This window comes from Lathamus discolor, chromosome 1 (genome assembly GCF_037157495.1).
Source record: "Lathamus discolor isolate bLatDis1 chromosome 1, bLatDis1.hap1, whole genome shotgun sequence".
Lineage (NCBI taxonomy): Eukaryota > Metazoa > Chordata > Aves > Psittaciformes > Psittacidae > Lathamus > Lathamus discolor.
The window spans coordinates 27685810-27711782 of NC_088884.1; the positions used below are offsets into that span (position 1 = coordinate 27685810).

The 25973-nt window shown below is 42.7% G+C and overlaps 1 protein-coding gene across 7 annotated transcripts in view; it reads left to right on the forward strand.

The window, feature by feature from the left end:
• CELSR1 (cadherin EGF LAG seven-pass G-type receptor 1) overlaps window positions 1-25973 on the forward strand; it is a 164971-nt gene that overhangs the window by 132240 nt on the left and 6758 nt on the right. For 4 of the 7 annotated variants that reach the window (XM_065665404.1, XM_065665415.1, XM_065665435.1 and 1 more), the window contains exons 17-29: window positions 264-358; window positions 679-888; window positions 3436-3619; window positions 6133-6276; window positions 7456-7657; window positions 7980-8147; window positions 10516-10642; window positions 11056-11256; window positions 15707-15881; window positions 21561-21673; window positions 22357-22436; window positions 23703-23829; window positions 25777-25902. In XM_065665404.1, coding sequence (XP_065521476.1) covers window positions 264-358; window positions 679-888; window positions 3436-3619; window positions 6133-6276; window positions 7456-7657; window positions 7980-8147; window positions 10516-10642; window positions 11056-11256; window positions 15707-15881; window positions 21561-21673; window positions 22357-22436; window positions 23703-23829; window positions 25777-25902 — 1952 coding nt within the window. Of the gene's footprint in view, window positions 1-263; window positions 359-678; window positions 889-3435; window positions 3620-6132; window positions 6277-7455; window positions 7658-7979; window positions 8148-10515; window positions 10643-11055; window positions 11257-15706; window positions 15882-17022; window positions 17091-21560; window positions 21674-22356; window positions 22437-23702; window positions 23830-25776; window positions 25903-25973 lie in introns of those variants that run through there. The other 3 variants (XM_065665464.1, XM_065665445.1, XM_065665453.1) reach the window with 2 other exon arrangements.

Sequence of the window (25973 nt, forward strand, 5' to 3'; positions counted from 1 at the left end):
GAATACATTTGAGAACATTAGGGCAGCAAGACTTAGAGCAGTTTGGAGATCTTGAAGCTTGCCACAACCTTTCTTTAAAGCCTGAGGAAAACAGTTCATGAAGATTCAGACAGGAATCCCCAGTTTGGAAAGTGATATATGTGCGTAGCTCTAAGAAACTTGAAAATGTGGGAAATCTGAAAGATCAGGATATCTGAAACCTATGAAGATTTATTCAGCACAATTCAGAACATTATTTACCATTAATGCACTGTTTCTCCTAGGAAACGCAGTTCGCCATTGTAACATTGAGAAGGGCTGGCTGCCTCCCGAGCTTTTCAACTGTACCACCAGCACTTTTGTGGATCTAAAAATCATGGTAAGCTGTGTTTTCTCAGTTTTGCCTTTATTTTGTAAATGTTCATCAATGCAGATTCCAGTTTGATATCCCTGCACTCCATCTATTGACCGAGTCCTTGAACCTCCTCATTTCCCATCAGGATCCGTGTGCTTTTCTGGCTCTCAGTTACAGTTTCCATTGAGTTGTCCTGTCAACCCTTTCTCTAGACAAACACCATTTTGATCAGACAACTCCTTTGTGCCAAAAATCACTAAATGATGATTGTCTTTGTAACTAGAACAAAAAAAGGAACCCCGACCCATCATTGTCTTTTTTTCTCCTTCTTATCTCTGATTCAGAATGAGAAGTTACACCACAATGAGACCAAATTGGACGGAGGCAAAACCATACGGATTGTGAGAGTGCTGCAGAATGCCACCAAACACACGCACAGCTTGTATGGCAACGATGTGAGGACAGCTTACCAGATGATGATCCGGGTCCTCCGGTATGAGAGCCAGCAGCAAGGCTTTGACTTGGCAGCCACAAGAGACGTGGAATTCAATGAGGTAAGAAATACTGTATACTGTGCTAAACCTTTATAGTTCCCCTTTAAAGTTTTATGGCAATGGATAATTAAATTTGTCTTTGACCAGGGTGGAGTGAATATCATGTAATTGCTTAATCTCTTTCACAGATGAGTCAGGCTTCTCAGTTTAGAATGGAGAGCTGGTTATCGCAGTAACAGCCAAAAGCAAAATTCCCCAAATGAAAATAATCAGGTTGATGTGTTATTCCTGGATAAAATAGCTTTCTGTACCATGTTCAGGTCTGTTGGAAAACATACCTAATGTGATCATTTTCATTTAAATGTACAGTGAGCTAACTCTGAGCCACTTACTGACTTTGAAGGTTTCTTAGAATTCAGTGTGGAAACAATTGAGTGATGTTTATTAAAGACTTGTACATTGAAAGACATGCTTACCATATTGATATTTTAAGTGATTCAGGCACATACCAGGGGGCTTCTGCTAATTAGAGCATTCATAGAAGACCCAGTTATTACCAAAGACCTGGCCAGGTCTAGAGCACAAGCTGTAGAAGCTGTAGACCCTTCCCTGTCTGGGGGAAACACGTAGTTGTGGTGGAAAAATGTGAGATGTGGAAGATGTTGGGAGTTTTCTGTGGTCTGAAAACGTGAAATTGGATGATCCATATCAGGCTCGTATTGCACTCTTCATTGCCAGGTGTACTGCAGGGTACTGCTGTCCATGCTTGCCAATACTATTTCCAAGATCCCAACCATGGCACGGCACAGAGTCCAAGCTAGAACATCCTTCTGGACATGTGCCAGCAGAGCCGGGAGCTTAGGGTTGCTGGAACGACCCTCCATGGGCCAAGAATGTCCTTTGTGCTTAGTAGAAATGATCTGGCTCCCTTTGAAGGCAAGCTACACCCTACTTACTGCTCACAGTACTCCAGGAGGACCAGCCAGGTCAGGCAGGCTTCAGGATGAACTTGAAGACCTTGTGCAAGGCCAAGCTGCACAAAGAGAGGACATCCTCTCTTTGTGGGGGAGCAGGAGGAAATGTAGCTAAGACAGTCCTTCAGGCTGTACAGTCAACAGAGAGTGGAGAACTTCTGACGCATTTAACGTTTTAGGTGCACCAGGTTTTAAGAGATATAGTTTTTTCTTTCCTATGGAGACACTGTGCTGAGAAACTTGACCTGTGGGCTGCGGGGTGAATGAATTCCCCCGTTTACATCCTTTTTAGCATGTTTTGTTAAGTAAAAATAAGAGCAATAAGCAAATAAAAACAGTTTGGAAACTTCTGCTTTAATTTATTATTCTCTGTGCTTGGCACTGAAACTCCTACAGGCGCTGTTTTCAAGAACTCCCTAAATATTTTTAGGATAGGTCAGGAATTTGAAAACTAATCAGTAAAGCTCATGAGAAAAAGGAGGGAACATCCCAGGCTGAGGGAGCCTGAGGGGAGAAGGATTTATTATTTTTTTAATAGTCTCAAGGAGAAGTCTGAAAAATAGATAACAAAAAGCATATAAATAACATTCACAAACACGGAGGAAGCCTGGTGCCAAGTACAGCATGTGTCTCGTGCGTTCCTGGGGAGCCATGTCGTGCTTCTCACCCTAGATAAAGGCAGTTGTACTGGCAACCTCTTTTACTTCAGATTCATGCTTGCAACCTCAGACAGTACCTAAAGAATATAGCATCTTCCCTGTCTGCTTCTAAAGGAAGCCTAAGTATTTGCCTTGGCTGTTTTAGAGCTGAGCAGATTAATTCCTGCCATCATTTATGCAAATCTTACCTTGGTTAGGAATTAGGTTTTGGTGTATCAGTGTAGTTCATATGTTCACCAAGATTAAAAACTTCTCAGCACCTTTCCCATTTAAGCCATTTAACACTCTCTTTTGGGGTCTTCTGCCATTCGGCCTCAGGGTCCCTTTGCATATTCTTCTAAGAAAAGGCAGAAGGGGCAGGTCCTCAGCTAGAACTTTTTAACACCACTTGTAAGCAGCATAAAAGTGTATTTGCAAGTTTGTATATGCAAGTTAATATTCGTTCTTGCCATTCTTCACCATGTAAGTTGTTCTGGTTATCCAGGAATCAACAAAACTAAAAAATAGCGTAATCAAAACAAAAGAGAAAGCCATATTGCTATTTAGGGCTTTCTTTTGATTTTTATCATATGACTTTTTTTCTCTGGGGGAGTTCTTCAATGTACATACCAAGCACTCTGATTTCCTTGTCTCTCTCAGAGACAAAGAAAACATGGTTAGGTTTTCCTTCTGTGTTTTCTTGCTAGGTTTCCTGTCATAAAGGGGAAAGAAATTAGGCAGTTCCCTTACAGCCTCCAATTTTGACTTACTTTGCTCATAAAAAGTTTGGAGGGATTTGCTTTATGTAACAAAACAAACCTCAGGGTGAGTAACTGTTGTGCATAGTTTCATATGGCTGCAGTTGAACATGCGTGCATTAAAGTATTTCATTATACACTCACCTGAGGCCATAATGCCAATCATTTTCCATATTCCTCACTTGGAACCCAGCGCTCTGTTTGCTGCATAGTTTAGGCTTGTGCTTTGTTTCTCAGAATATTATCAAAGTGGGCAGTGCTCTACTGGACCCCAGCAACAAGGAGCACTGGGAGCAAATTCAGCGAACGGAGGGTGGCACCGCTCACCTGCTCAGGCACTATGAGGAATACTTCAACAACGTGGCCCAGAACATGAAGAAAACCTACATGAGACCTTTTGTCATTGTTACCCCTAACATCAGTGAGTACCTGTGTTGAAGACTGCCGTTTGGTATTAGAGCTTTAAAAATGTACTGGGAAGAGGTTCTAGCTGTTTGTTTTAGTGGTGCCCACTCAGTGCATTCATTTCAAGTCAATTGAGCCTTGATCTGTACCTCTCAGTTGCCATGGGGGCCTCCTGGGAGATGCCTGATCTGTTTTCACTCTGGGCAGTGCCACTGCTCCCTTGTGGCATTTCTTTGCAGCCAAAGTAGTGTACAGATGATGGGAAGGACAAAGTTCGTAAGGAAAGGTAATGCCTTTTGAGACAACCTGGTACAGTTGAACACAGTAAATCACGGGTTTGAAAGAATCACACCACCACCACCTGAAGAATTACTGCAGTACACACAAAACCAAAAAGAACCCTACTATTGATCATATACCTCTGATTTTCACATGCCTTCCTAGGCTGGAACCTATCCCAGAAATCAAATTCTATAGTAATTCCAGGCTTGCAAAACCCATCATCAGAGCAAGATCCTTGGGGTCCAAAATATCCAGAATGGTTCTAAACTGAGAAAGAAACATCAGATGTACCAGGACACCTTTCCCACCTATCACAGTCAGTGCTCTTCCAATAACCAAAATAGCAGCTTCTGTGCATGCAGAGCTATGATATACTTCACAGATGTGCCCGTGGTACACGTTCAAGTGCAGCACAGCAACCATAGCCTGGTGTGCCTCTTTCCCCATTTTCTCCCTGCCCCCTCTATTTCATTTTCTTCTCAGGTACTAACAGTCTGAGCTGAACATGTGGTGGTGATAGTCCTGCTCTGAGCAGGTCAGACCTTCAGAGGTCGCTCCTAAGCAGCATAGCTATATAGTTCATATGGTTTTTCCTTAAGAGGTTCTCGAAATTACTATCAGCCTGAACTTGTATTCAGCTTTTCCAGCTGCTGCTTTTATTTCAGATCTAAAGTAGGGCTTATGTGCCCAAAAGCTTGTCTCATTTTCCTAACTACACCCATTAATACAAGAAGTGTTTTTAGGTTTGCCTACTACTTGTCCTGAGAGTGCTTCGTGTGCACAGTCACAAGGGCATAAAAAGCAAAGGCATGAGACAATCATGCTACAAACTTTATAATGTCTTGCATCAACTCCAGGGGCGTCAGATAATGGTTGAACTAAGCCAAACTGAAACACTTTGGTTTCTGTTTAATAAACCAAACCTGCAGTATTTCCTTTTGATTCAGGACTGTCAAGACCAAAATGCTTTTAAAATGTTCACACTTTTAAAGTATTCTTCACACTCAGAAGAAGGCATGCTCAGCATTTTAACCAACCTGAGCTGAGATGAAAGCCAAAATCAGGATTTCCTACAGGTTATGAATCATTATTTTTTCCGCTAGCTTTTCCTGGGTAAAAAGGCATTATCCTGGGAGGGGTGAGGCGGCTCTGACCAGAAAGGGGTCTGTTTTCTTTTGAACAGTTTTTCCAGGTGAACCTGGTGTTAATGGAGTTTCCTAATGGCTCATCTGGGAGTTACTTATAGACATGGGAATTTGCAGATCTTAACTTGGATATTTCTTCATATAGAAACTTGCAGCGGATCACAGCTTTCGGTGTAGGGTTACCCTCAGGACTTCCAGCTTTTCACTTTTATTGGAACATGTAAATTGGCGCTCAATGACTTCTCTTAAATGGAAAAGATCAAGCCAACTCAGCTGCTTTTAAATATTTTGGCAGTTAGACAACAGGCAGAGCTGATGAGGTGAGCTAGAGAGGAACCGCTAGCGTGGAGAACAGAGAACTGGAGGACTAAGTAGTCCCAGGTAAAATGCAGGTTATTACCTTTGCTTGGCTGACTGTGCAGTTTAACAGATGTAGAAGTATATTTCTGAAGCAGCAGATTTAGCCTTCCCTAGAAGAAGCAAGTCTGAAATTGGAACACGAAGCACACAGAGAAGCTCTGGCCAGAGAAAGGCCTTTGTGAAACCAGAGTCAGCTGCTGCTGGAGAAGTACAACAAAGTGATCTACATCAAGATGGATATTAGGGAAAATTTCTTCATCACATGCGTTGTCAAGCACAGGAAAAGGCTGCCCAGGGAAGTGGTGGAGTCACCATCCCTGGAGGTATTTAAAAGCCATGTAGGTGTGGCACTTAAGAACATGGTTTGGTGGTGGACTTGGCAGTGTTAGCTTAACAGTTAGACTCAATGATCTTAAAGACTTTTCCAACCTAAACATTTCTGTGGTTCTATGATTATATATTTCTAATGTGTTTTCCTATAGGAGATACTGTCTTGTGAATTCCTTTTGACTGCAAAATAAATGTATAATTTGATAAATGTAATATAATGCTGGCACATAAGCTTTTAGTTGTCATTTAAGGTATTAATTGAGAAAAATTGCACTTTGTATTTTGGGGTTTAAATTTCTTCTCTGCATTGTGCAGGCATTTTACATTTCAATCATGTTTCATTGTGTCTCAATATCCTATTTGAAAGCATTGAAGTTAGTTAGTTTTATGGGAAACACTTTTCTTCCCCCAGTTATTGCTGTTGACATCTTTGACAAGTCTAATTTCACGGGAGCTAGAATACCACGGTTTCACGAGATTAAAGAAGATTATCCGAGAGATCTGGAGTCATCTGTTGTTTTCCCCGATACTTTGTTCAGACCTTCAGACAGGAAAGGTAAAACCCTTTTGCTGCCGTTCGGAGGGCAATTCTGACTAGCTCCTAAGGATCATGGTTGATCCTCGCGAAGCTAGAGTGGTACTTGTGTGAGAGCAGGGTGACCATCTGCACAAGCGGACACTATTTGGGCATGGAGCAGCTGTGCATACTTCGGAGGCATTTTGCCTGCTGGCAGCAGTGGGAACGCGGTGGGGGGCTGTGTAACTGGCTGTACCTGTCTGTCAGGTCTCGCTCACAGCCCTGTGAAAGCAGGAGACATGCTTTGCCTCCGTTCCCACCAGGATAGGATGGGCACGCCCCCCCCACCAGAGCCTGCAGCCCCACAGCTGCCTTCCCCTGGTCCCTGCAGAGATGGAGGGAAGTGGTGAAAGAGATGCAGAGCCCAAATCTGGGAGCAGAGATATGTTGTCAGAACTAAACAACAAAGTCTTGAGCTGTGCAGGGAGATGGGTGATAGGGGGAATACATGGGGAAGTGCCTGCTTCCCAGTGTCTTTGAAGTACTCTGACATTGCTGAGAGAAACCACAAGTTACCTTGGGCAAGGGAAGGTAGAGTAACTCAAAGTACAGTAATTATACATGTATCATGGAAAAATATCCTCTAAATGAGGAAATAGCGACACTTGTGAAAATAACACATAATAATTAATAAGCTGATACAGCTTTATGGCTTTTTCCTTAGAAAAAGGGCATCTGATTGTATGACTTGTATCTTTCCTATCAAGAAAAGGGGAATATGGATTTTAAGAAACTGAAAGCTCATTATATGGCAGAATTAGCAGAGAGAAATCCCATTTGACCAATTGGTGTATTCATAACACTAGTTTTGCCAGATATAAGGTACATGCAATTTAATAGCATGCATTGTGTTTCAGTGTTCTCCTTAAATCAAGCACAGAGTATTTATATACTTACAGATCTTCTAGCTTAGAAATTACATATTTTCTAGCTAGACTAAATGATTATTCGGGATTCAATGGTTATTTGATATAGCTATGAAGTGTGCTAAAATGTTATTAAAAATAGCAAATATAACATTAGAAACATCCTCAGTTGTGTAAGCCTGGAGTTATAGCAACAGTAACAGCTCTGAATCTTTGCAAAGCAGAATTACCAGTTTAAGTGGTAGCTCCAAGGCTGTGTTGAAGGAATTTAATATTTGTGTTAATTCCGTAGCAGTGCCTACGATGAAGCCTTCAAATCAAAAATTATCCTCAAAGGGGAACGATGATGCACTAAGCCCTGAGAGTGCTTTTGCAAAGAGAAAGAAGCGACACCCAGGTGACTCAACACATCGTACTGTTGCCATGGTCATCATATACAGATCCCTGGGACATCTCCTGCCTGAAAACTATGATCCTGACCGAAGGAGCTTGAGGTAAACTTCAAACCCGTGTGTGAATTGCGCAGATCTCCTCTTCCATTTGCTCTGAGTGTGCAGGGAGACAGAGCTGCTTTTATACAGACCAGATGTCATCTGTGCTGTAGTTGTCACTGCAGTATGGTCTCTTGTCCTCCTCTGGCAAACTGTGTCAGTAGTGCCAGCAGCTTTTGGAAACACAGCTGTGTGGAAGGTTGATGGTGCATCTACTTTGCTTTCTGAGTGGAAGCAAATGGAAATGTTTTATTTGCAGAATCTACCAAATCAGTGCTTTGCATTTGAATGTTTAGATCACTGTGCTACTTTTCTCCTTCTGCAGATTGCCAAATCGCCCTATTATTAACACTCCTGTAGTGAGCACAGCTATTCACAGTGATGAGGAGCTTCCTCCCAACTTGGTGGAAAAGCCCATCATAGTGGAGTATGCCATGCTGGAAACGGAGGAGAGAACAAAGCCTGTCTGTGTCTTCTGGAATCACTCCATCACGTATGTCTCCTACTTGCTTTAGAGCTGTGCGTGGCAGCTGTCTCAGTAGCAGACAAATTCTGCACAGGAAGACAATTCTGGAGAAAAACCCTTTTTACTCATTCAGCTGGCAACTGATTTCTGCTGGAATAGAGCCATGTAGTCATTTCAACCTAAGAAAGATGAAAATAATCATCGTAACTCCTCAAACAAAGGATTAGCCATGTGGTTTTAGCAAGCACAGTGCCGTCATGTCTCTCTGCAGGGTTCATTTTCTCCCAGAAATAATAATTCTCACCATTTCCTTGTATTTTCTCCTGGTTTTTGCCCACAGATGTATATCTGGACAGGCCTAGCCAGCTCCAGAGCCTGAATTTTTTTTGGTGGCTTGTCTGAGGTTCATAAGTCAGGATTCTCATTGCCCCATGCCCTCTTTTTTGGAGGTATCTCCAGGAGATGATTGAATTCCTGTTTTATTCCAGTGACTGGACAGGGTATATGGCAAGCAGGCACCCGCCCTTAGTGCCTCAGCCAGGGCTAGTGCAATAAAATTGCAAACCCAGGTTTTCACGCTGGTAAAAGGGAGGACTAAGGTTTTGCAAGTAAAGTTATGTGGGTAAAGGTTATAAATTTTTGAATCTTAAATTTTTGAATCAAAAGTCATCCCAAAGACAGTTACACTGATAAGAAGCAACTTACCTTTCTTTCCATCAACCATTGTGCATGTGTTTTCATTTGGTTTAGTGCAGAATTTGAGAGAGAGGAAGTACCTTCTTTGGGTCCTTAGACTTCTTCCAGTTGTTAGGAAGAAATCATGCTACGTAAGCAGAACTTAAGGAGGGAGTTTTTGACTCTCTAGGAGGGATGTGTGAGGGAGAAGACAAAATATTCTGATAATGGCTCACTTAGGTCTCTTGTATTCAGCAAAGTTAAAGATACAGATATGTTTTTCTTTAAAATGTGAAAAATGTTAAGACCTATATATGCTCATAGGTGTTCTGTTTATTGCATTGTGCAAACAGCGCAGTCCTGTTGGAGGTATTTCAAGGGTGTGGATAAAACAAAAGAAAATGTGTTGAGAATCACTACATACTCTGCATGCTATGCTTTCACAATATTGTAACTATTACATATATAATGTAATTTCCAACCATAAAGCCAGGTATATAGTGAGACGATGATGTTGTATGCTTAGGGTAAGAGGAAGAGCTGTAACTTGTTTCTTAGTAACGCAAAACCTCTAGTAAACCTGCAGAAAAATCCATTAAAAGGCAATAGCCTCTGCTGGAAATAAAGGAGCAAACTAACCGAGGAAATGTTTGCGTCCTGTTCAAAAGCTTCAGGAGATTATATCATTGAAGGGGTCAAAGAGGCAACAGAAATCTGTTTGCAGTAATAAACTTCTCCATTCGCCTGCATGTGAAGTAGTGTATTTGCTTGTATGTACAGATGATTCTGCCAATTATGAGGGAATGGCAAGTCCTTGTTCATAAATTTTTAAACATTGTATGGGCTTGAATAACTCATTAGCTTTCAGGTGATTCATCTATTAGCTATTTGCTGGCAACTTCAGTGGCATTGTGTGTGTTACATCTTCCTAGAGCCACAGTTGAAAAGCAGCTCTTAAACTGCAGGTAATGAAAGAGTTTTTAAGAAGTGAGTACTTTTCAAGAGAAAGTGATACTAAAACTGCTCAACAAATATTTTATTGCTGAATTAAAAAGATGTCCTGTCACGTCTAATTAAAAACTCTTTCAGTAACTACAAGACTATTCTTATTACTCGTTAACTTCAGAATAGAATAATTAATATTGATACAAAATAATTTCTGAAGTCACTGGAATTAACCAAGGCTGCACAGTGTTAGTACAAGAGATCTCCAAATATGAAATATCATTCACTGGTTTTAACCCATTCTTGTGTACCTTTCAGAGGAACATTATAACGAAGTCACGTTATTGCTGAAACATATTTCATATAAGAGCTCTGCAAGCAGTGTCTGGGTATATGGAAATAGAGATGACCAAAAAACATGTATTTCTCTGTGGTTTTGTTGTTTTTTACCTTTTCAACAACCAGTTTGCTCTGTGCAGTCACTTCCCCATATTGCTTTTGTAGTCACTGACCCAAAAGCAATCTTGAAATATTTTTAACTCAAACCAGCTTGTTCTAAACCCAGCAAAGCCAGCTGTCATGTCAGAAACTACTTCAGCTGAAAGCTTTTTAAGTTAATGATACTCTTTCAGGCAGGTGACAGCTATAAATTTTTCTGTCTTGGTGCTTACAGTCCTCTCTGGTTGTGGAGCAAGAGCTGTCCTGGAGAGTGATAGCAGTGGGAGGTGAGGGGAGGTCAGAGGATGGCTCTCAGGAATCCCTTTTCTCCACACAGGGTTGGTGGTTCAGGTGCCTGGTCCTCCAGAGGATGTGAGCTGTTTTCCAGAAACCAGAGCCATATCGCTTGCCAGTGCAACCACATAACCAGCTTTGCCGTCCTGATGGACATTTCAAAACGAGAGGTCAGTGATGTCAGGCTCAGGACTTTCGAGGGCTTTGGGTTTTAAGGGCTTGTTTTTTCAAGGGCTTTGGTTTTCAAGGGCTTTGATCCAGAGCTTGAACTTTTGAGCATGACTCAGAGCACTGTCAGTGGATTGATCCCATGTTGCAGTGTGTTGCCCCATGCTGATAGCACCCATCATTCAGTCTGCTGAAAGGAGCTTCTTACCTGCTTGATGCACCGTCTGAGTGCTGCGCATACACACTCAATATGTACAGTGATTAAGGAGGTGGCATCATCCACTTCTGTTGGTCCTAAAGCAGATCTGTACATTGGCTCAGTAGTAATGAAAACATTGCTATTCCAAGGAGTAAATTTTATTGTACGAAGAAAAAGGAAAAATCTCACAGAATTCCTGTCAATCTCCTTCTACAGAATGGGGAGGTGCTTCCTCTGAAGATCGTCACCTACACAACCGTATCCATCTCACTGGTGGCTTTGCTGATCACCTTCATACTGCTGGTCCTGATCCGCACACTACGTTCCAACTTGCACAGTATCCACAAAAACCTGGTGGCTGCCCTGTTCTTCTCTGAGCTCGTATTTCTCATTGGAATCAACCAGACTGAAAACCCAGTAAGAGTTACTCTGTGCTCATTGCTAGAATTGTCGTCAAGCTTTAAACTGGGGAGGGGAGGTTCATACTGCGACTTTTGCCTGCCACTTGCCAGGTATGGGACAACTTACTGCATCCAAGAATCAGTAGGAAACCTGTCGCTTTGCTTTGTGCTTTCTAGCCACCGTGATTGCTGGCTTCAGCCTATTGTATCTGTTACCAGAGCTTAGTGCAGGTGCCTCCAAGCATCGTGCATGTCAAGAAACACAAGCTATGAACAGGCTGAATATGGGACACACGCCACATATGAAATGTGTATGTTCTGTGCAAGGACCTCATTGATATCTTAACTGTGTAGCATTATATCTAATGTGGCTGCTGATTCTTATTGGCGTCAGTCTCAAAAGTAATGGTTGCCATGCAGACAGGTAGAAGAAAATCAGGCAAGAGTTCCAGCACTACCAGGCTTTACAGTTGCTTGTACCAAACAGGCTGTAGACAGATGGGGGATTACATACAATAAAAAGTATGTCCTTGACAGATACGAAAAGTATTCAGATGTTATGTTAGGGATTACCTGAACGCTCTGAAGAACATATATCTTCTAGAAATCCATTACTGTACATGTTTAATCTAAATTTTGAGAGAAAAGTACAATCTTGAGGTGAAAATGTACACACACAAACAAAGAGCCATGCTGATTCCACATTGTCCAAGCAGCAGTAATGGGGAAAATATGACTACGTTCAATGAGTATCATCACCGTTATGGTAATGACACCATGGTGCCTAACCATGCAGTCTCAGTTGCTGGGTAACTTAAGCCTAAAGTGTGGCACCTGGATTCTAATACCCATTTGAGCTATAACATACATTTTAGAAAGTATACCTGACCTTGGCTAATTTTAGTTTGCAGTAACTGAGTGCTGTCAAGACCTTTTCCCAGTAAATTTGAGAGACCTCTCGTATAAAAATTATGTTCCCAGGAAGCCCTCTCTTTAATAGTATTTCTTTTGGAAAACTAACTAAAATTAAGCTGCTCAAATTCTTCAATTTCCAAGATTCAGGTTACTTTTTTGCTTTTATTTTTTCCTGGGCTTTCTTTCCCCACTTTATCCTTTGAAAAATTGTGAATGCTAAACTGGATGAAGCTTTCCAGCTGCTAGTGTCATGCCTGGTCCTGTATTCTGATTCATCCCTGCACCAGGAATTCTGTTCCCTTATCTGCTGCTATGTTGAGATCTTCAGCAGTGACCTCTGGGATATGGTCTCACATCATGTGTGACCCATGTTGTCTTTGGTTCATAATATACAAGCTTGCATATTAGTATGACATGGTGCAAATGAACTCACCTTGCCATTTGATTCACATCACACCATATAACTTGACCTTTCTCATGACTTCTTGAGCACACCACTCATTTTTCACTGCATTTCACTATCAAGGAGTTCATACTTTTTCACTTCTCTGACATGAATACCGAGAAGCAGGCAACCAAGCCCACATCCCTGCAGAATCTTACCAAAAGTTATGCAGTAGGTGGTATTATATGCAGATATTTTGTAATATCACGAAGCACCAAGCAAAGGTTTGTAAGAGAAGGAAAACAGCTCATTACAGCAATAGTACGAATTACCACGAATAGTAATGGTTGTACTTGGTAAGATCGTTCTCTTTTTGCTCCTTCTCACTTTCATGCTTTGGGGCTCATGGTGTGATGATGTCTTGTACTATTACAAGGACTTAGTGAAACACCCCATAGCTTTAACCCACTTAGAAAGATTTTTAAGTTACAAAACATATTTCATACAGCAGAAAGCCACTCCTTACAGCCTACTCAGTCCATTTGAGAAGTTAGGAGGCCTGTAAGCCACGTCTGCTTGAGACAATTGTTCATCTGTCTGTATGGAATGAGAGTTGTCTAACGAGTCATGCACTGATGAACATAAAGAGGTAAAGAATGCTGGAGCACAAATAACGCTGCACTGCTTGGCACCCAGCCTGGCTTTTATGGGTTTCTGTAAATTAACAGTCACATTTCTGGGTGAGGTTTTAATCTTTCCCTGGACTATTGATAGAAAGTGATTTATTTTCTTTCTTTTTTCTTACCTGAAAAAGGTAATGTTCAGGGCAGCAGTCAACTCACATGCATGTGGGAGTAGGAGCAAAAAAAGCCCTGCTTACATAGAGGGAAGAAAGGTCTTTTATTCACTGAGCTGCATTTTCTATAATGCTTGGTGTTACAATAAAGCTGATGCAGTAAGTGAATCCAGAAAGTTGGCAGTCTTTCTATGATTCCTTTGCACAGCAAAGTTAAACAGGGAAACTTATGTTTCTGAGCATTATACCATGAAAAAAACCCACTAAAAAATTGTGCCAAAATATGAAAGCAGGGTCAGTGCTGCATGGGAACAGAAGGTTCCAAAACACAATGCAGAACATTCTGAAACAAAAATCAAATGGTTACACAAAGTGGTCTTAATTCAAGTTTATCAAGAGATCCTTGGCAAAACCCTTTAGCTTTGCTTCTGAAAGGAGAAAGTCGTGAGTCAATTCAGGTGTCAGATGCTTGTGGTCATTCCTGTTTTCATCCATCAAACTGTGAAGCTGGGGGGGAAAGCTGCTTAGCAGATAGTACAGAAATGCAAGATTTCAGGGTAGCCATTTAGTCACAAAGATGACTTCAGCTACCAGTTTGCTCACTGTAGTTGTTACTCCTAGTCACACGAAGGACCCTTGATCTCTTTGGTTTCAGGATGTGCTTCACCTTTGCTCCTCTCAGCCTGGCAGAGCTGAGTGGTCCACTTTGTTCCGCTGACTCAGGATAAAACCAAATCCAAGCCTGGGTCTGGAAGCTCCAGATCCCCTTGTTCCTAGCCAAAGATGTGAACTACCTAGCCAGTGCTAGCCTGCTTTCTGTTTGTCCTCACGACTTCTGTGCCTGACTGCAAGTTGCGCAGCCTCAAGAGGAGGGTAGAGATGAGCATTTCTTGACCCAGCATATCTTAACAGCCGGGTGCTTAGGGGGGTTTTCTACAGTGGATGAGAAGGGGACTGACCCCCCTGCTTGAGCCAGGGAGAGCCTAGAAACTACTCTCCCACTTCCTAGTCAAACACTCTGACGCTGGGTAAAAGATTGATCTGCAGAGTAGGTGGTGATCTACTTCTGGCTGCATCATTTTAGTCCAATGATAATGACCAGCCGTCCTCCATGACTTGTTGAAGTATAGATGTGCAAGGTCTTCAGTCTTTCATCAGTGAAGGGCAGAGCTGCAGGGACAAAAGAGATGGCCAAAACCTTTCCCTGTGGATGCATCCATGCTTTTGCTTCTCAGTATTTTTTGGTTTTAAGAGAATCCCAGAAAACAAGCTGTAGATGAAAAAGACTTTTACAGACCTAAGACACAGACACAGGGGCAAAATGGTCTGCTGGTCTTAGGTTAGATGGTAAGATTACATAACGTTTTGCCTATTTTTGAGGCAGACATTTCATTTAGCTGAAAAGAAAATTCCTCAAAGAAAGGACTTTGGTTCAAGTCTGCAGATCACCCATTGCTCATGTTTAGCATGTTCACTTTTCTGGGGCTGAAGCTTCATGGATTTCTGTCCCCAGAAGAGAAGCTTTTCTGAGCAAGGACTTTGTCAGGGGCTGGTCCTAAACTGAAAACCTAAGATCTTCTCGCAGCTCCCCTCCACCTTTGCAAGCACAAGGAGAGTTTCTTTGTAGTTTTTTTAATCTGCTGATACCAGGCACAAAACATGGTCTACTTGGAAACAAAACAAAACTGTACCAAAATAGCACACTTCCTCTGAGAGAAATGTCTCTCTCTGGAAAACATGAGGTAACAGAAAAACCCATAGGATGGCCCATGATGTGAAAATGGGAGACACCAAGTCAGTGCAGGGTTGAGGGTGGCTGTTCTTGGGAGCAATATGTTGGCTTTGCGGTGAGACCAGTTTAGCTGATGCAGTTAAACATGCTGTGGCTGAATTCAGTGCGGTGGCATTATGCAGGCAAGACTCATACACAAGGCAGGGCAGAGGGTCTGCAGGCTTCATAGGAACATCCCCACCTCCTGCTCTGAACAAGGGGCTCTGTCAGCCCTGCCCCTCCTGTGAGCAGAAGGAATTCAGTCAGAATAACCAAAATCCTCACTTCTACAGCAAATACACAGAGAAATTAGCCACAGAATGTGGAGGGCAAGGCCAACAACCAAAAGCGCGATGGATTGATAAGGTAGAGCTGAACCAGACACAGAACAGGCCGCATAGTTTACAAAAAAAAAAAAAAAAAGTTTTCACAACATGAAACAGCTTTTCTGAAACTGAAAAACTTCATTAATGGCAGTGTATTTGTTCTGCCAAAACCTTTTTATTACACTTGCCTTTAGCTGCATGGGGGTGCCAGTGACTCACCGGGTTGTGATTCAGAAAAGCAACTCTAATAGCGCTGTACTTTCTCTTCTGCAGTTTGTGTGCACCGTGATTGCCATCCTCCTGCATTATTTCTACATGAGCACCTTTGCATGGATGTTTGTGGAGCAGCTCCACATCTACCGGATGCTGACTGAAGTGAGGAACATCAATTTCGGGCACATGCGGTTCTACTACGTTGTTGGCTGGGGCATTCCTGCCATCATAACAGGTACCCTCAAGTACCCCAATACCATTTCCCTTCCCTTCCCTGCTAACTTCACTGGCCAGGTTCAGGAAAGTTACCCAATCCAGGCCAGCTATGGATGCACTTAACTGCTGCTGTCGCTTCAGTGTTTTCCTGAATGAGGGCAACACCAACTCATGTATAGCAGAATTCTTCCTGAATTTGGCAGATCTGTGTACCACATGTCTGCTGCCCCAGTTGACGTGATGCTGACAGTTTTACAATATAAGCATAATCGCACACAGATTAAAACAGGATTTGATAACATTGCTTGGGAATAACAGTATTTTAACAACTTGCCAGTAGCCTTCAGAGATTTTTCTTCCCTGTGCCGATACCTCAGGATATGGATGGACACATGGTCTCTCAGGGAGGAAGCTGCAGTGGCTTCAGAACCCAATGCTGCCCCCAGGATATTTACTGCCCTTCACTGGACATTCCCATTGCTTACCCTCAACCAGCTGTAAATGTTCCCTGAAAGGGATTTCAGCAGTTCTGTTCTACTTGGCTTAAAAACGAGCTGTTAATACTCAAGCAGCCTTTTACTTAATTTGAGATACAAAGGCAATAACTTCCAGTTAAGGAAAAGTAATGAAAAGCTGGAGGCAGTGATCTTTTAAACGGTTCCAGGGTGATCCACAGGAGCACATCCATCTCCACCCTCACCATGCTTATTTTTGCAATCAGATATTTCCAGTGCAGCACATGGAGCTTTGTTAATGCAGGCAGACAGCTCCTTGGGAAGTGCGCTTCACAGAACAGTTGGTGTGGTTTTTGGTTCAACTCTTTCAGCATGTATCTGTTGCCATATGGGAAACCAGATCATAGGCAGACAGTTAACTTTTATCCAATTACTTTTACTTTTACAGATAACAACATACTGTCAGCAGTGGCAGAGGTTTAGATGTCTCTCAGGTCAAACAAATAATATCACACTTGGAAAAATATTATGGAAGAAGTTAGACTTAAAAATATATGGGGCTTTTCCTGTTTGACTTAGGAAAGTGTAATACCAAAACATAGCATAGATTAGTAGAGATCAGTTCTCTCTCTGGAGAACTGGTTAAGTAAATTTTTCTATATCACCTCATGCATAAATAATTTCTACTTCTATGAATCTATCCAGAACACCGTGGAAGGCACAATCCAGAAGGCTCTGCCGCTATAGACGTATCCCTGACTTTTTAAATGGAAATGGTCCTTGGACTTCTGAGACGTTTCAGACCTGTGTAGCTTTTATCAGTACACGCAGGACTGCTGAGTACATTTAGAAACATCTAAGTGAAATCATGTAATTGGCAGCATCATTCCTAGCAGAAGACCAGTATTATCATTAAATAGCAATAAACAATTTGCATTTCAGAACACAACTTTTGTAAAGACTTTTGTCAGAAAGATTTTGTGTTTCATGTTTAGCTTCTCCCCTGAATTTTATATTAATTCAGAGTTTCTCAACAGCAGTGCTATGCAACCTAAATCTCACAAGTATGCCATTTTTACATTTTTCTACTTACATATTGTTGTCTGTGATATGGAACTATTTTGCACCTTTAAAACTGTGAGTTACAGCCCCGCGTTGTCTCCTGTGATTTCTGAATCTATTGAATTTGCAGTTCATTGAAATGAAAAGTCAGATCCCTATTACTGAGCAAGCTTTAGTTTGCCCTTCCGGGTTCAGAAATCATCTGAAGAGAAAATTATTTCATCATAAATAGCACAATGTGGGATTTCTTCTCTCTGGATAGCTCTGTTACTGTACGTATTTTAAATAAGCTTCTTTTATGAATTTTAATATATAAACAGTAAAAGGCCCCAACTTCATAACATGCATCTTAAACACAATTTCTTTTAAATTGCTTTGTGAGAGAAAGATTGTGTATGCTTCTTAATAGCACAAAAGTCTAGGTATGGGAAGGAATGTTAGTCTTGGACATCCAGAGGGCTTTTATGTTTTATTTGAGAGATAACTATCTAGCCCATTTCATCATTATCAAAGCTGTCTTGAAAAAACGTGAACCTGCAGTAGCAGTGGCTTTGCTGTTTTGTTTGTTTAGTTTTTCTATTTTCCATGTTCAGATTGACTTTCATTTCAAGCTGGGACATAGTGGTCCTAAGACATCTGTGATGGGACCAGGCTACTTGCTGAAGGGAACCTTGACCTTAGGAGAGGGAGAAGCCTAGTAAAATGTTTACATAGTGAACAGAGAAGAACTCCAACAGAGAAGAACCACATCTAATCACAGCACAGAAAAGCAAAATGCCATGAATAAAAATGGGATAGGAGTTTGGAGAAGGCCATCCAAAAGAGTGTGGATCTGGAATATTCATGGAGAGTGATAGTGAAACATTTTAAATTTGCTTTAAGCTTGCTCATTTTAAAATATAGTTTGAGCTGTCTAGGAAGGGGATTTTATTATTTCCTTGTGTCAGGGGCAAAGGGCTGGATTTGGCACCCAGCGGGACCCCTCCAGTTCTGCATGTCCTCATGGCAACACGCTAACCAGTTGGCATGTGTGTGCAGTAACTGCTTTGGAATGGAGACTGCAGTGCTCATGTTAAAACAGATTCTTACATCGCCCTAAAACCAATGCCCCCAGAAAATGTCACTTTCCAGATCTGCTGAGAATACTGAGCGAGGTGCTGAGTCCGGAGAGAGGTGAGGCTGACCCTCAGTAGCCTGAGTCACCAGCAGCTGCTGAGCCTGCAGGAGCTCAGAAGGGTTAACACGTGCCCCTCCGGCAGCACCTCCCCATGGCAGGCTCTTGGCACATCCTGGGATAGCTGCTGGTCCCCACAGGATGCTTGGCCATAGGACCAGCCCCAGATCCTGCAAATGTCAGTGAGCTGTCAGACAGCCCACACACTCAGTGTGCTCAGGACAGCCAGGCTGCAGCATTTCACTCATGGGCTAGAACAATTCTGTGTATGACAGAATTGCATTGGGTTAATTCTGCCTTTGGGTAAGGTGTTATTTCACATATTGTTGACTGCAGTAAAATTTGAACCATTGACCATTTGCCCCATTTGTTTTATGAAGAACTTCAGGGTAGGATTCTGAGAGTTAAAGAATGTTTCTGTCTGCCAGTTACCCTTAGAGCCAGATGTTTGGTCAAACTGTAGTTTAAGTCCCACTAATGGGGAAATCAAGTCTTGGGAAACAGGCTGTGTCTATGGAATTGTATCTGTATAAAATACTTTATGGTCCCTTAATCATTTATGGCTAACTCTGGATGGCAGCTTCTGAAGGGGGTGGTGGAAGGGCCAGTGGGAGCATGGAGGGAGACCGGTCCTACCTCGTTCCACATTTCAGTGAAAACAGATCCAATATCCTCTGCTTTGCCAAATGGCCAGTTTAATTTTCATAGACCATAGGCCTGTACCAGATGTGAATATTGGCTGTGGGCCAGCTTTGAGCAGCAAGAGTGAAACACAGCTACCTCTCCCTTTTTCAGTGTCTTTTCATCCAAGCACACAGGCTTTGGTTCAAAAAGGCTTTCATTAATGCACATGAATTCCTCCAGAGAACAGCACTGCCATCAGCCTTGGCTGCCTCCTTGAGTCAGGACATATGCTCAACACAGTAGGTTGCCCCAATGCCCAGACAGCATGCTGCAGCCATTTACCATATGTCGTTGGCCATAGGCCTTGTAGGGATCAATTTCTATGTCTTGAAAAAGGAAAACCTCTGCAGACAGGGTACACCTGACTCAAAGGGGGGAAAATGATCTTTCATAGGAGTTAGAGCTCTTTCAAAATGTAGTTTAAAGCTCTTTCAGTAACTTTGAAAGACTAACTTATTGAAAGAGCTTTAAACTACATTTGAACGGGGAAAGGGATAATACCAGGCTCACTAGAGATGAGCCTGGGGGTGGCATACTGGTGTTTGATGGATGGTTTGCTAACAAGGTCCTTCCTTCCACCATCTCCGTAGTGGAGGTCCACATTCCATGTGACAGCAAAGATGCAAGGGTTGTTGTTGTGTTAGAAACCACAGAAGCACCTGAGAATGGTCACACAGGAGCTCCCCGCAAAAGGGTGGAGGGATCAATAGCCCAGCTGAACTGCATCTACACCAATGTATGCAGCATGGGCAACAACTGGAAGTCATTGTGCAGCAGGAAAACAATGATACAGATGCAGTCACGGAAACATGGTGGGATAACCCATGCAACGGGAGTGCTGGCAGACGTGCTCACCAAGCCACTTTGCATCATTTATCAGCAGTCCTGGCTAACCGTGGAGGGCCCAGTTGACTGAAGGTTAGAAAATGTGACAGCCACCCACAAGAAGGGCCAGAAGGAGGATCCAGGGAACTACAGGCCTGTCAGTGCTGGGGATGACACCAAGTTGGGTGGGAGTGTTGATCTGCTGGAGGGTAGGAAGGCTCTACAGAGGGAATCTGGATGGGCTGAATTGATGATCTGAAGGCAGTGGCATGAGATTCAACAAGGCAAAGTGCTGGGTCCTGCACTTGGGTCACAGCAACCCCCACGCAATGCTACAGGCTTGGGAAAGAGTGCCTGGAAAGTTGCTCATCAGAAAAGAACCCAGGGGTGCTGACTGACTGCTGCTGAACATGAGCAGCTTGTGCCCAGGCAGCCGAGAAGGCCAACAGCCTCCTGGCCTGTATCAGCAATAGTGTGGCCAGCAGGACCAGGGCAGTGATCATCCCCTGTACTGGGCACTGGTGAGGCTGCACCTTGAATCCTGTGTTCAGTTCTGGGCCCCTCACTGCAAGAAAGACACTGACGTGCTGAAGCGTGTCTGAAGAAAAGCAACAAAGCTGGTGGAGAGTCTAGGGAAAAAGACCTGTGGAGGAGGTAGACTTGGCAGTGCCAGGTTAATGGTTGGACTCAGTGATCTTAAAGGTCTTTTCCAACCTAAATCATTCTATGATTCTGTGATGTTGCAGGTCAAAGACAGCAATTCCAGTCCATCACCATATGGGTGAGGTGTAGGTCACCATATCAGCCAGCACTGTAAATCAGCAGGTGGGGGCTGAACTCAGAGGCTCCCTTGGAATTGTCCAAGCATTGAAAAATAAAACAATAAAAGGTGTGTTCTTAACTCAGTTGCCTTGGGGGCATTAGCAAGCTCCATTTCAAATAGCACTGAAAGCAAGGTGAGGTACCTGAGATGGCAGTTCAAAATGAATCCCACCTGAGCTCAAGCAGTTAACTCCTGTGAGTTCCCAGGTTCCTTTGTCTCTGGTGGTATTTTAGTGACAGCAAGCTCACGGCAGTTAAGAATGCACTTATTTGTTGTAGCATTGACATCTCCTCAGTTATGATTCATGTCATTCAGCTGCATAGGCTTATTGAAATTCCTCAACATGTCACTCACCCTCAAGGCTTCATCCCACTGTGTATGACTGTAAAGCTGTGCTGAAACAGAATTAATTTGGGACTTGCATTTGCTGTCGTTTCTATGCAGCTGAATTTTGTTCTGGTAGGCAAAACTTGTAGTACTGTTTGATATGGAGTGACCGATGTAAAGATTGTGATTTACGGAAGTTTTATTTCAATATTTGCCTTGATTACTTCCCAGACTGTCCTGGTGAACACATTTTGCCACTGTCGTTTTGTTTGTCAGAGAGTGATTTGGAAATGTAGAAGATCTCAGCAGCACCTTGCTGATGTACTTTCTCTCCATTTTGTGACCCAGGGCTTGCTGTTGGTCTGGATCCACAAGGTTATGGGAACCCTGATTTCTGCTGGTTGTCTGTTCATGACACCCTTATCTGGAGTTTTGCTGGGCCCATCATAATTGTTGTAGTTGTAAGTATGGTGGAGTTGTCATCCAGAGCTGTCTTTTCCTTACTGCTGTCTTTTCCTTTATGTTTTGTCAAACAGTACTCATAATGCGAAGCAACTGTATTCTTTACGTATGAAGCCGATGTGCTTGAGCTTGCCTCTTTTGCTAAAACACGTAAGACATGAGCTAAGCTCCTGAAAATCAGGGGGCTGCTTGCCAGTGTGAAGTTTGCTTGTGGAGCAGTGGCTGTGTGCTCAGAAACCTACTTACTTTTCCTCACTTGCTTTTGTTCCATGGAGAAGTATTCAGAGGGATTACCACTGTGTGGTTGCTCTGTTACTATATTCTGATATTCTGGTTTGACCCAGCTGAAAGAAGATGCTGGGCTGAGTGGACTCTGGTCTGGACAAGGACAGCCATTTCTGACTTTTTATCTTTAATTCAAGCCTCTTTTGTACAGGGCCATCTTACTGGGTTTCATCCAGATCAATTCTCAGGATGTTCTTGACTATATATTCTATGATTCTATGATTCTATGTTGGCTTGAAAGGAGATTAATCTTGGAACTTAGAGACCTGTAAATTAAAGGAAAAGTATTCGTGGCATCAAGAACCATTTTAAGATAAAAATTGTGTTTTCGTTGAAAATTGAGCTCTTAACAAATGTACAGAAAGAATCCATGCTGTTATTTCTATTTCCCTTTCAGATAAATGCTGTCATCTTTATACTAGCAATGAAGGCTTCGTGCAGGCGAAGGCAACGCTCATTTGAAAAAAATGGAGTCATGTAAGTTTAGGTCCAAAAAGCTGCAAAAAAAAGTTCTGGCTAGGAACAATAAAGGGATGGAATTGCCTAAAAGGAAGTGTTGGAGTAGGAGATAAAACAGATATTTGGCAGAAACAATTGGAGCTGCACCTACTTATGGGGTTCCCTTGGAGGCTCTGAAAACCTCCACCATGATGCTCTGCACCACCAGCAAGTGTAGGCAGGAGAAGGAAGGGGAGAGGGAAAGGTTTGGTCTCCAGATGGTATCATTACAGTCCTTCCAGATCTTTCATCACACACTCTACTACACTGTCACTTCACTTCTACCCATGGCATGCCCAGGTAGACTTAATTCTGGGTGTCCCCATGCTCACCTGTGGCTCAGAAAGGTCTCCCCTGGTTACCTGGGTACCAGCCATGTTGTCGCAGAGACCCATTGAGGTTCCCATGCTGAGGACCAGCCTCCCCCAGCCCCATCCCCATGGGGTGAGCAGAAAGCCTTGCAAGCTGCAACCTGCCACCTTCCTGAGCTGCTGGGGCAGCCTGTTCCCATTAATGTCTGTTTTGCCCAAAGCTCAGAATTTACCTGTGAACAGAAATGTGATTAGCTAGTGGCAGGACAGACCCTTTTCTAGTTTTACTTTTTTCAAATAGTATGTATGAGGTTTCAAACTGTATGAGGTTTCAAAAGGCTGCTTCTAGCTATTTATTCAGCCCTGGCTGCTGGGTGATTTCTTTTTTAAGTCTCCCTAAACAAATGGAGTATAATTGCTACTTGATTGCAGGTATTTTACTCATAACAAACCTTTTGCCACTGGAATTGTGACCATCTTTTGAAAGTATCTGTGGAAATAATGTTCTTAAGTAAACAAGTGTTCCCGAGTGCCCTGGATCCAAAACCTTGAGCTGTAACGTTGAGAAGGCGTGTGAGAGTGAACTTGACAAACAGAAATGAGGCGTATGTGGCCGTTTACCACCCAGATCTCTTCCTAAGAGTCAACAAGGCTGAACAGCATGGGCTTCGCAAAGAGCCTGGTCTGTTTGAAGAAAACCTTGGAAACAAACTTGAAAAGAAATCACCTTTTTTTTAACCTGAATTTGCTAAATCTTTGAGTAGTACAGTGAGAGAGTTGGGAATGGGGAGCTGGGGAACGCTGCCCTGATTTTCCCAAAGGGCCTTTCCAGTTGCCAAGTTGTTGGGCACGTGACACCACCCAGGAAGTGCAGGGAAGCTGGGCTATACTCTTGTATCTTGTCGTGCTGCAAATCTCTGTGTTTACTTTTCAGCTCTGGGCTGCGAACGGCGTTCGTGCTCCTGCTGCTCATCAGTGCCACGTGGCTGCTGGGGCTGATGGCGGTGAACTGCGATGTCATGATGTTTCACTATCTCTTTGCCATTTTCAGCTGCCTGCAGGTAAGTTGGATGGTGTCTTGTCCATGGCAGACCTCGGTGAGCATGCCGCTGCACTCAGACCTCAAAAACCTGCTAAACATGAGCTGACATACAGTAACAGAGATGTTAAGTACAATTTTTGCTCTCTTTTCTCAAGGAAGGGGTTGTTTTTACCAAAACCATAACTTTGGGTAATTACATCTCTCACCTTTAGTCATTCTAAAGTGCTCCACTATTATAACTTGTGACAGATAAATAACAGTAGGCAATTGTACTTCTGTTTTTCTAGAGACAAAAATCTTTGTTACTGTCTTCTGTGTGCTCATTGTTAACAGTTGTTCTGTTGCTATCACAACCAAGAGACTGGTTTATTTCACAGAGAGTAAATGGTTAAGTGTTCAAGGCTATCACAAATTCAGTTACTGTTTAAGGAAATTAGTCATATAATGGTTTTCAAATACAACTGATTGCATTAGGGTTTTACTGGGTTGCTTGTCCTGGTGTACACACTTGTTGATTAAAGGTGCAGAAAGTAGTTATTCGTAGGAGACCTGGCATGGAAGTGGTCATGAAGCTTCATGTTGATCATTATTTGAATGCAACCAAGGCTGGCAGTAACTGTTATGGCGACTGCCTGCAGTATTAAGACAAGCTACTGCTAGCAGGTCACTCTTGTCAGCTGCAGCACAACAGCCACAAATTGTAGCCAAGGAGAAAAGAAGTCTGATGGGTCTTCTCCAGAGATGACTGTCCATGCCCTGGAAGCACACCAGAGAGGCCAGCTCGGAGCAAGGTTATTTTGCCGCTGTAACTGGTGTGCTCTGAAATAACTACACCTCCTCAGGCTGTAAAACCAGGCTTCCACAAGTCAATTTAATTTCTATTAAATGAAATATAAACCTGATGAGAGGGAGGGAAGCCAGCAGCTGGAATTCTCCAAACTTGCCTGTTATGTGGCGTTTCACATCAATGCCTTCTTTGAACTTGTATTTTTAAAGACATTTATGCGAGTTTTATTAATGAATAATCCCAGAGTGCTAATGCCAGCTAAGACCACTTGTGATTGAATGTTTAGAAAGTGATCTTGAAGTTGAAAGTTACTGTAGGTCAGTCGCTTTGTCTGAAATCATCTTGTGATGTTGGTACAGCTGCAACTTCACGAGTGATTGGCTTCTATATACTGTATCTCCAACCAAAATTGATAACAATTTGGCAGCTGCATGAATTCCCTCCGAGCAAATACATCTGAAGGCACGCACGTGCCTGCCCCCTGCCCCCAGCAAAAGCTGTGAATGTGTGTTTCTGGAAGCCAACAACTCCTCAGCCCTGGGGATTTTAATGATATTCCCACCAGGAGGTATGGTTGAACCAAGGAACGTATGGGGCAACAGTTGGGACCTCTCTGCCCACAGTATCTCTCCACATCTCAGAAGGCTTTCTGAAGTTCTCTCAGCAAAAATATTCAGGACACTTACCACAGAAGTTCCCCACTTGCAGAGGTTTTCACTAAAGGCTGTGATGTTTTTTTATGTGCTGCTATTGATTTTGTCTTATCATTGCTGTAATAAAGTCTTGGTACAAGTACAGCCCTGAAACTTCCCTGCAATGTCTTCCAGTGGGTGGGACACGGAGGTCCCTATTGGATATTTGGAGAAGAAAGTTTCTTCCCAGTGAGGGAGGGTGGCACCTACCACAAACTCAGCTCTGTAAATCCTGGAGGAACACATCATTTTGTATGTTTTCCCAGGCCTTACTCACATTTGAACTTGGAAGCCAGTTGTGAAGAGGTCCTAGGAGATCAATCAGCACCATTTCCATCAAAGACAGAAAATAGTTGTTGCTATTGAAATAGTGGACTACAAACTAGAATTCAGGGGTTGTTTCAGAATAGCTGTTCTCCAGTATCTTTATTTGCAGTTTGGTAGTAATGGATCAATTACATTTATTCTTCTCCCTAAAATGATCCAGGGGCTGTTCATTTTCTTCTTCCACTGCGTATTCGACAAAGAAGTCAGGAAGCACTTGAAGAACACCTTAACTGGGAAGAAACCTCTTCCAGATGATTCCACTGCAACAAGAGCTACATTATTAACTGTAAGGAACAACCACTGGGAAAAAACATCCCTTTAGTGGTAGATGTTACCTAAAATGAACTTACAGGTGAC